The 11239-nt window shown below is 33.5% G+C and overlaps 1 protein-coding gene across 1 annotated transcript in view; it reads left to right on the top strand.

The window, feature by feature from the left end:
• Positions 1-11239, top strand: part of LOC106875941 (ATP-binding cassette sub-family A member 2) — a 155960-nt gene that overhangs the window by 100124 nt on the left and 44597 nt on the right. The window contains exons 14-23 of the mRNA XM_014924268.2: positions 954-1215; positions 1771-1946; positions 2846-2949; positions 3748-3862; positions 5465-5655; positions 7335-7485; positions 7876-8080; positions 8348-8527; positions 9350-9420; positions 10560-10669. Coding sequence (XP_014779754.1) covers positions 954-1215; positions 1771-1946; positions 2846-2949; positions 3748-3862; positions 5465-5655; positions 7335-7485; positions 7876-8080; positions 8348-8527; positions 9350-9420; positions 10560-10669 — 1565 coding nt within the window. The remainder of the gene's footprint in view (positions 1-953; positions 1216-1770; positions 1947-2845; positions 2950-3747; positions 3863-5464; positions 5656-7334; positions 7486-7875; positions 8081-8347; positions 8528-9349; positions 9421-10559; positions 10670-11239) is intronic.

The raw sequence follows: 11239 nt of genomic DNA, 5'->3' as shown, positions 1-11239 counted from the left end.
CCCTCTCACTCTCCTCCCCCCTCTCACTCTCCTCTCCCCTCTCACTCCCCACCGAGTGAAGTCTTTTAGTCATATATGAGGCACTATGGCCCAGAGAAATTCCTTTAGAAGGGTTTATTATTTTCCAGATTACCAAATTATTTCATGTAGCATATTAATTTGTAACTCATTAGAAAATCTCTGGAAGAGATGAAAGTAGTGGCTATATTGAGAAATAATGTTCATCATCACATCAGTATGGCTGTTCCATAGGAATCAATGTTACTACCATTTTTAGCTGCTTGGTTCTCTATATATTGCGAGCTGGAGCAAATTATTGCTGTCTCTAGTGGACGGATGTTCACCACTGACAACGGGCACAAACAACCTGAAACCATATGGTTTAGTGATCCAGTCGTTGTTAGAAGATACTAGGGGTTTGCTACCTTGCTTGCAGTATATATTGGGTGCAGATTGCATTGATAACCAGCTGGAGGAGGCTGTGAGTTCAAATCCCGGACCAGGCTGTGTTGTGTTCTTGAGCAAGACACTTTATTTCATGTTGCTTCAGTTCACTCAGCTGTAGAAATGAGTAGTGATGTCATAGGTGCCAAGCTGTATTGGCCTTTGCCTTTCCCTTGGATAACACTGGTGGCATGGAAAGGGGAGGCCGGTATGCATGGGCGACTGCTGGTCTTCCATAAACAACCTTGCCTGGACTTGTGCCTGGGAGGGTAACTTTCTAGATGCAATCCCATGGTCAGTCATAACCGAAGGGGGTCTCAGCAATTGCTACTTATTTTAATTATTGCAGAGGAATAATCTAACAGGATTTGAAAGCAAGATAATTAAATATTACAAAAGTCTTTTTTGACTATTTATTCTATTTACTTTAATAATGATAATGGTGATAGTAAGGAAGAAATTGTTATATATTTTCAATGAATTACAAGATTACGTTCATTTCATTTCAGATTCAACAAGATTTGAAGAGACGTAAGACATTGGCAATGTTATTACGTACAGACTCAAGAATTGACAAATTCTTAAATATCACAATTCCTACTCCAGAATTTTTTCTGCTTCAACTGAGCAATATAGACAATGCAGCTTGCAGTTGGCGTGCCATGCTGTCTGGTATTAGCCTTAATGTATTTCAGGGATTTTCTGATGAACAGAAACTAGTTGACTATGTATTTAATGAGGCTTACCATGACAATGTCAGTGTTTTTGCCAGTAAGTTTGCTTGATTTATCGGCAGTTTTTATTTTCTAACTTTGTGCAACACCTAAAATTCTTTCTAATTTTCATACAAGGCCAGTAATTTTTATGAGAGGGCCTATTACATAGATATCACTGCTCAACTGCTACTTATTTCATCAACCCCTAAAAGATGAAAGGCAGTGTTGACCTCAGCAGCATTTGAACTCAGAATGTAAAGTGCTGAAAGAAATACCACTAAACATTTTGTCTGTCACAATAATGAATCTGCCAGCTTGCTACCTTCCCATGACCTAAAAATATATGTGAAAAAACATTTTTAATAAAAATTTGTGAGAATTATTTTGGATTAAAATTTGTGAAAAAATATTTTTTTTTTAAATTGTGAAAAAAATTTTTTTTATGGATTTACATTTAAATTACTGACATCTTCATAAGTATTAGGGTCAATTTATAAGAGCTTTTCTTAGACAATATACAAGCACCAAATATCTCTTTAAAGATTTTCAATAACTTGTCAGGTATAAAAGTGGAAAAATAATTTTAAAAAAAATATACTTCTCTTTTAAGGTGTATTATTTGAAAACATTCATCCTGATGGAAGCCTCCCTCCTCACATAAGATATAAAATCCGACAAAATGCTTCGTTTACTCCCACAACTAAATTAGTCCGAAGTCGATATTGGTATCCAGGACCTGGCCCTACAAAGCAATCTTATTACCAATTTGGATTTGTGTGGATTCAAGTAAGTTTGTTAATTTTTATGACTGAGTGAGATTATCTAGGTGCACCCCACCCACGCAACATTATGGTGGAGAAAATGAAAATAAAATTAATCACAATTACTTTCCTGTGAGGAGAGGGAAACGGCTAATGCTAATCAAATCAGCCCGTGGAAGAAGGGAAACAACTCCGGAATTTTACTAATTCCAATTTAAATTACATATGCTGTGAAGAAATGAAAACAACTTGAGAATTAATTTAAAAAATTATGGAAATTGTCCATTTTGCATTGACCTGATTTGATTAACATTAGATCACTGAGCCCGTGTTCTTCACTTGTCTCTACTTTTAGTTTGAATGAATTCTAATCAGTTTGGTCACTACATTGCATCTGTTAGTTGATATGATGTTTTATTGTGATTGCTTTATTCTTTGTACTAAAGTTGGGATTTATAGAACGGTTATATTTCAGGTAAGTTTTGATACAATGTTATCCAAAACACTTATGACTGGTTCTTCTAAAATTTTACTTTTGGTTTCATCTCTCTTTAAAGAAGTTGACTCAGATCTTTTCAAAGTTCTGTGTTATAAATTCAATTTATTATAATTATTCATTTTATATAACTCAAAGGCTAATAGATATATTTGAACACATTAATATCTATTCAGTTTTAAAATGTGTTAGGAAATTTAGCTTATTAATTGCAGTGCTTCATTAACTTAACTTTTTGTCAAATATTTAAGAGCAACTGGATTACCTTTTTTTTTATATATAGTTTCTTTAATTATAAATTCCTATGAGGTTATATTTTCTTGAAATTATCACAAATCAGTTTATAAAATCTTCTCAATGAAGTTTTAGAAATATATGTAATGTTTGTTTTTCCATTTGAAAATAAGTATTTTTTGTTTTTTTGCCAGGATATTATTGAAAGAGCCATCATTGACACGCAGGTGGGCCATGATGTTGTTGAACCAGGTGCCTACATTCATCAGTTCCCTTATCCTTGTTATGTTTATGATCAGTAAGTTAATCACAGTTTCTCCTGGTATTTTTAATTTCTACATACAAACCAGATTGTTCTACATCATATAATATTAATTTACAGTTTCCCATGATTTAATAAGCTAAATGTGTAGGATACCTTAATTTAATTGCTCTTTTTAATTGTTAGATTTGGAGAATTAAAAAATGTAGATTGAATAATCTTTCCTGTTATTTAGTAATGGTAGCCATCTCTGCAAACAAGAATAGCAATGTAGAAATTAGTGATGTCAGATGCATTCTGTAAATATCTTTGTTTTTCTGAAAACACAATCAATTGATTCAGTAGTACTTTTCAGTAATGTTATAGGCTGCAGGATTTAAAATCTTTATACTTTGATTACACACTATATTAATGTAAAATGACTCTGGAAGAATATAAAGAAATCTCTTTGAAAAACCAAACGAAAAATGCCTTGCTGTCTTTTACTTTCATTTCTAATCAATATCTGATTAAAAAAGAGTTATGATGTCCAATTAGACCTTACTTAAAGACCTTTATAACTACTCATAGAAAAGGAGACTGAAGTAAATACTAATTTTATATTTATATATCTATTTTTCTTGAATTATCTTCAGTATACCTGAAACATCTTAAGAAAATTTAAATAGCTTTTGAAAATTCTAAAAAAATTACTTGAAACTGAATCTTTAGAAATATTTTCTGATTGAAGTTTGAATTTTCAATGGTCTTTGCTTTGAGGTTATTTCTTTGATTTCAGCTAATGTGCTTGTTTAAAGATGTATATGAGGAAACCATTCTTTTTGCTAATTTCAGATTTGTTTTCATGATTGAACATGTGATGCCGTTATGTTTGACTATTTCATGGGTCTATACTGTGGCTATGTTGGTTCAAAGTATTGTTTATGAAAAGGAACAAAGACTAAAAGAAGTAAGTTTTACTTATGATTTTTAACATTGGCACAAAGCCACAAATATTTTATTGAAGGAGTACAGTAACGCAAATTGATACTAGTGTATTACTGGTATTGATTTTAATTAATCCTCCAGAGATGAAAGGCAAATGCTAATACTGGCCAGGGCATAAACTCAGAATATAAAAGGACAAGATTTACACGATAAATTAACATGATTGTTAGAGCATAAAACAAATGACTTGTGGCAGTTGTTCCAGCTCACTGTCCTTGGAGTTCAAATCCCACTGAGATCAACTTTAACATCCCTTCAGGGTTGATAATAAAATACCAGTCCACAGTAGAGGAGATGCCTTGCAGTATTTGTTCTGAGTTTTAGCATTCTAAGTTCCTAAGAGGTAGAATAAGAGTTTGCCTTAATCCATCACCCAATTTAACACCATCACAACCACTACCGCCACCTGGTTCTTGGGTATTATTGTTAGAAGTATTTAGTACAATCCGGTGCTTAGAGGATATCTTCCTCCCTTTCTCCAACCTGATTTGAAGGCTTTGGAGTGGGGAGAGAGAAAGTAAAAGGTCTTGAATGCTGTTCTTTTTTCTCTGTCTAAATGGTAAAAAAAAAAAAAAATAATAAATCCTATCAAGTAGTTATCTCAATGTGCTACAGTTTCTGCTAACTTATCAGCTTTAATAACAGTAAAACTAAATGATGAGGGAAGCAGAAGATGGATTTGCTATGAATCTTTATTCAACACAACAATCATTTCGACCCATCCTGCTGGGTAGGATATTGTGCATCTAGTTGTGTTGCATCAATCAGTGCAGTCTGTGTCTGCTTGGTTGTTTTCTAGATTTGGCTGGATGCCCTTCTTGAGTGTGCTATAATATAGTAGAATAGTATTATAACTTTGAAAATACAGAAATAGTTTTAAATTCCCAAATTATAGAATTTAGTATGAAATATATTTATATACTTCTCAGGTAGGTGGCCTTGCTCGATGTGTAGAAAAGGTGTAGGTAGAAACTCCATAAGATGTACCCAGTGTAAGCTTTGGACACATAAGAGGTGCAGCAACATCAAAGATTAACCGAGAAGATAGCTTTCGCGTGTGGCAGATGCACTGGGGCAATAAATACCACAGATGCTCAGAAAACAGATTCCATTACACTCCAGGGGAAGAAACTAGAAGTAGTTGATAGCTTCCGCTACCTGGGTGACCAAGTTAGTTATTGGGGTGGATGCTAAGAGAGTGTTACCACTAGAATAAGAATAGCTTAGGCAAAGTTTAGAAAGCTTCTACTCCTACTGGTGACAAAGGGCGTCTGGCTCAGAGTGAAAGGTAGATTGTACGATGCATGTGTGCAAACTGCCATGCTTCATGGCAATGAAACATGGCTTCCCAGACCACAGTCGAACCGTCCAACCCATGCTAGCATGGAAAACGGACATTAAACGATGATGATCCGGATGACTTTTAAGGAAAATTCTTACTAAAGCTATTGTTTTATTTATCAAACATTTCAGTTTTATTTCCACTAATAGGTATAAAAAAAATAACAGCTTGATTTGATTTATTTTTAAATGTCAATAACATTGATTTAAAATTTCTGAATAGGTTATGAAAATGATGGGTTTAAATAATGCTGTCCATTGGTGTGCTTGGTTCACCACTACTTTTATTCAAATGACCATCACTATGGCTATTTTAACAGCAATGTTGAAATATGGAAAAGTCCTTACTCACAGTGATCCTTGGGTTATATTCACTGTTCTTGAAGTTTTTGCTCTTGCCACAATTTGCTTTTCGTAAGTACATAGTTTTTTCTTTTATTTTTAATTGTTATTTAAACGTTGTACTCAGAAAATGTCATACTGGCATAGTAGAATGATAAAGTGTGTTAACATATCCTTTATTTTAGAAAGTATTGGAGAAAATGCATAAATGCTTCAAAATATGTTAGCTATAAGTTTGTCTTATTGTGAATGAATTACTGATGCCTTTAGTGTTTTATTCCATTTCTATATTGTACTACATAGTATATCCATAGATTTTACATACAATACTGTATGAAACAGACAGATGTAAACACTTTGTATTATATATATCTTTATGATCTGAAAAATAGGGATCACATGTTGGGACTTTATCAACAGCTATGTACTCTCTTTAATTTTCTTTGTGTAAAAAAACCCCACTCTATTACCAGGGGCTTGGTTAAACTGGATTGACATTGGCGGCTAATTTGGTGTGTTAAGTGTTTTGTTTCAATGCTTTGCTGTTATACAGAATATATCTATACATTTTTAACCTATTTGAAAATATGTGAAAATTGATGTATTCTTAATCCCTTAGAAATAGTGGATTTATAAACAGTATCTCTGTGAAGTTAAAGAAGGTACCCAGTTGCTGGATTGAAACTAGTCAGGTTAAGACCTTTCTTTGTTATCACAGAGGTATAAAGACAGGTTGTTTATATCTGGGTACAAATCCCTAAACTTTAGCTGAAGGCAAACAAATCCCAAATCCCTTCAGGTAGATGGCCCTACTCGATCTGTGAAAAAGGCGTATTAGAAACTCCACAGGGTGTACTTGGTGTAAGCTATGGACACATAAGAGGTGTAGCAATATCAAAGGAAGGCTAACTGGGAAGATAGTTTTTGTGTGGCAAATGCTCAGGGGCAATAAACACTGAAAATGTGCAGAAAACAGCTTCCATCACATGCCAGTGGGAAAAACTAGAAGTAGTTTATATCCTCCGTTACCTAGGTAACCAAGTCAGTAGCAGAGGTGGATGCTCTGAGAGTGTAGCTGCTAGAATAAGAATAACCTGGGCAAAGTCCAGAGAGCTCCTACCCTTACTGGTAACAAAGGGCCTCTTGCTCAGAGTAAAAGGTAGACTGTATGAGGCATGTGTGTGAACAGCCATGCTACATGGCAGTGAAACATGGGCTGTGACTGCTGAGGACATGCGTAAGCTTGGAAGAAACGAAGCTAGATGTTTAATGTCAGTGTACATACACGACAGTAATAAGTGCTCTGAGAGAAAAGTTGGACATAAGAAGCATCAAATGTGGTGTGCAAGAGAGACGACTGCACTGTTGTGTATGGATGAGGACAGCTGTGTAAAAAAGTGTCTTCCATGCCAGTGGCACATAAAAAGCACCATTCAGGTGTGGTCGATGCCAGTGCCGCCTAACTGGCCCTCGTGCTGGTGACACGTAAAAAGCACCCACTACTCTCAGAGTGGTTGGTGTTAGGAAGGGCATCCAACTGTAGAAACCTTGCCAGTCCTCCTCAGTCAAACCGGCCGACCCATGTCAGCATGGAAAGTGGATGTTAAACGATGATGATGATAACTCCATCTAATTTTGACAGTATATATTTTCATAACATTTAATATATGATTGATTTTTTTGTTTTTTTCAAAGAAAAGCTAATTGATATTTCCAAATTAAATATTACTATTTGCATGGCTAATTTTCAGTTTCCTGGTGAGTGTTCTGTACTCAAAAGCCAAGCTAGCAGCAGCCTGTGCAGGTATTGTTTATTTCCTCACATATGTACCTTACATGTACATTGCTATCAAAGAAGAAGCTGCAGGGGATAAAGTACTGGCAATAACAAAATCAATTGCTGTAAGTATCTTTTTCATTATTTCAGTAGCAAACGGTATAGCAATTTGAAACCTTGTTTTTTTTTTTTTTGTTGCTGTTTTTTTTTTTTTACAATAATAGTTGGGCTATTAACTTCCCTTTTTTCCCTAAGAATTTCTAACTCTCTATAAATAGTAATTTCTAACATTGGTATAAAGCCAGAAAATTTGAAGTTCATGGGAGTAATAGAAATTAAAATCAACCCAGTAGGATTTGAATTCACTTTTTGATTAGATTAATATGATATTGTTGTACATCAGAATTAAGTCACCAAATTTTTTTTTCTACATCCAATACTGAAATTTATGATTAAATTACATTTAGTTTTGTTTCTTTTCAACATTGTAATTTTCTTTTTTTTTTTTTTTTCAGTCCCTATTCTCAACGACAGCATTTGGACTTGGTGCCAAATATTTTGCTTTCTATGAAGAAGAGGGTGTTGGTGTCCATTGGGATAACATTTCTATATCTCCTGTTGAGAATGATGACTACAATTTGGCCCTTGTTACTATGATGATGTTAGTAGATTCATTATTATATGGATTGTTAGTATGGTATATTGAGAATGTCCATCCAGGTATGTAATTTATCTGAATCTGACTCGCTTTAACTTTGTTAAATACTATAGAAGCTCTTATTTTTGCAAGCATAACTATTGTAAACCTTGCTAAAGTCCAATAGTTTAACATTTTTATTTAGGCAAATGAATTGCATTTTTACCTGTTTTTCAAGAATTAATTGTATAATTTTGCTCAAATCATTTTCAATATTTCAATACTTTTACCTTCACTAACGATTTTGATTTGCTGTAATATCACTTTATATTTATTCATTTATTTAAAAGGTTCTTTTGGTTTGCCCAAGCCATGGTGTTTCCCCTTCACTCAGTCTTACTGGTGTGGTACAACTGGAAAACCAGAATCAAATCAATGTACATGGTTTACCAAATTATTTAAACGGAGTCATATCAGTCTGTCTGTAACAGAAGAGGATCAAGCATGTGCTATGGAGCAAAGACAGTCTGGTAAGATGCAGTTTCTGCCTGAAAATCTAATCCATGTAACAGAATTCCATCTAATAGAATCAGATATATTGCTGCAATATTTTAACTTGCATTATACTTTTTATAATCATTTAAATGTTAATTCATTGTATATTAGTACTTATGCTTCATCTAATTACATATATTCCATTTCTTATATTGATTGTGGATAAAACCTTATGTTAGAATTGCAGATTTAAGAGTTTATACTTATACCTGGTATGAAATTATAGATAAAACTGTAACACCATTAGATAGTAATGTATTGATCAAATGTAATGAAAGCTAGTCTTATTAATTCATACAAATTTAATAAATGACTTAGACATATGTTTAATGTGACTTTAAAGCAGCAAATTAATTAATATTGCAGTGCAAATCTTATTTCAACTCTTGAATTTTCATTTATTAATTAGAGTTCAACATTCCTATTAACTAGACAGATTCATTCACTTTTAAGCATCTTTGTGAATTTTCTTTGAGTTTTCACAAAATTCACTTAATTACTCTAATTTGTCATAATTATTTCTTTGTTTATCCTGCTAACTTTTCTCACATGGAAGTTTATTTTACAACAATGTACATTTTTCTTCTTTTGTGTGTGTTTCCGTGTAATTCAATTACCTGTTTGATTATCACCTGTTCTCTCCAAGGATGGGTCTTTTTGAGTACTTGTCATTTTGACTAAGCATGATTGCAATGACCACAACAATATCACTTAGAATGAGTGCTGTTTTAATTTCTTTTGTGAAATATTTTCAAAAATTATTTTTATTATTTTGCATATTGATACCCTTTTTTCAGAATACTTCCAGAATTTTGAACCAGAACCTAAACATTTACCTCTTGGTGTATGCATTGACAACTTAACAAAGGTATAATGACTGCAACATTTTATTGTCAGCTTAATTTTAAAGATCAATTTAGAAATCTATAATCATGTACCAATAATTAACAAAATAGTTCTCTCAGACTTTGTGATTACATTTATATTAAAAGGTTTTACTTGCTTTGAGTATAAATTTAAAGACATGATTTGGTTATAGAGAAAATCTTTTTGGATATAAACTTGATTGAAATGTCATTGTTTTCATTATTTTAAGTAAGGTGTTTGAATATATACTGTTTATCTTCAGATTTCTTCATGTACTAGAAAAGGCAGATTTATCATGTATAATATTATGTGTGTGTATGTTTCTCATATTAGTCAATGAATTCTAGATAATTATAAATGAAATTATAACTACATTATCAACCACTTTATGAATTTCTTTTTACTTTTAAGATAATCTGTCAATTCCTTACTGAAATCCCATCTCTGCCTCTCTTTCACACAGACACAAAATTAGCTCAGGAAACTCCCCACTCTTTATGTGTATACACCCCTCAATCTTTAATGTTTGAATTCTCAGCCCCTTTGTATTTTTTTACTGTCTTTAATGCCTCTACAATGACTATTGGTTTTGCATTACTCTTACTTGAAGCCTTTTTACTTTTTGCCCTTCAAATATATGCAACCTTTCATCCTAAGGACCACTACCCTTTAAAACTTCATTCCTATGCTAGCCAACAAAGAAACCTCAGTATGATCACTCAACATGCTAGAAAGAGCAATCAACTCTCTCTCAAGTAATGTCCTATTTTGAAAGAACACATTAGACTATGTGGTCCTAGATAACTCTATCCTGAAAACATTTGAGGTGGTTATGGCTGGAACACCTCCAATCTTAGATATGTCATAGATCTGCTTGTATTACACATTACTTTTGTCAGTATGTAATACTCTTCATTTGGCATAAAAGCAGGCAAAAAAAATTATACATATTCACATACTTACCTACATAATATAACTGTTAAGTAACTAAACGACAAACAAAAAGTTAGAATGTTGTTTCATGAGAGATGAACTGAAATATTAATTAATTTTTAACTAGCATAGTAAAGCAAATTTTGGAAAGAACGCAAAAAAGATTTTGTGAAGTCTGATACTATATGATTTGATTTTTATTTCTAGGTTTATAAAACTGGCAAGAAAGTTGCTGTGAAGAATTTAACATTGAATTTATATGAAGGACAGATCACTTCTTTCTTAGGCCACAATGGAGCTGGTAAAACAACCACAATGTGAGTTCTAGCCTACTGCAAAGCCAATTAATTGTAAATTTCAAGTGCACAGTTATACATACACGCACACTCTCTCTTTCACTCTCTCTTTCTCTCTTTCACCCTCTCATGTTCTCTCACACTCTCTCTCTTTCTCTCTCTCTCTTTCTCTCTCTCTCTCTTTCTCTCTCTCTCTCTTTCTCTCTCTCTTTCACCCTCTCATGTTCTCTCACACTCTCTCATTCACTCTCTCTCTTTCACTCTCTTTGTCACTCTCTGTTTCTCACTCTCTCTTTCTCTCTCTTTCTTTCTCTCTCTTTCTCACTCCCTCTCTCTCACTCTCTCTCTTTCTCACTCACTTTCTCTTCTACTCTCTCTCCCTCTCTTCCACTCTCTCTTCCTCTCTCTCTCTTCCCCTCTCTCTTTTTCTCTCTTCCTCTCTCTCTTCCACTATTTCTCTCTCTCTATCTCTCTTCTCTCTCTCTTCCCCTCTCTCTTTTTCTCTCTTCCTCTCTCTCTTCCACTATTTCTCTCTCTCTATCTCTCTTCTCTCTCCTTGTCTCTCTCTTCTTGTCTCTCTCTTCTTCTCTC

This window comes from Octopus bimaculoides, chromosome 2, assembly GCF_001194135.2.
Source record: "Octopus bimaculoides isolate UCB-OBI-ISO-001 chromosome 2, ASM119413v2, whole genome shotgun sequence".
NCBI lineage: Eukaryota > Metazoa > Mollusca > Cephalopoda > Octopoda > Octopodidae > Octopus > Octopus bimaculoides.
Note: the sequence above shows the minus strand (reverse complement) of the source record. Positions and strands in the feature narration are given on the sequence as shown.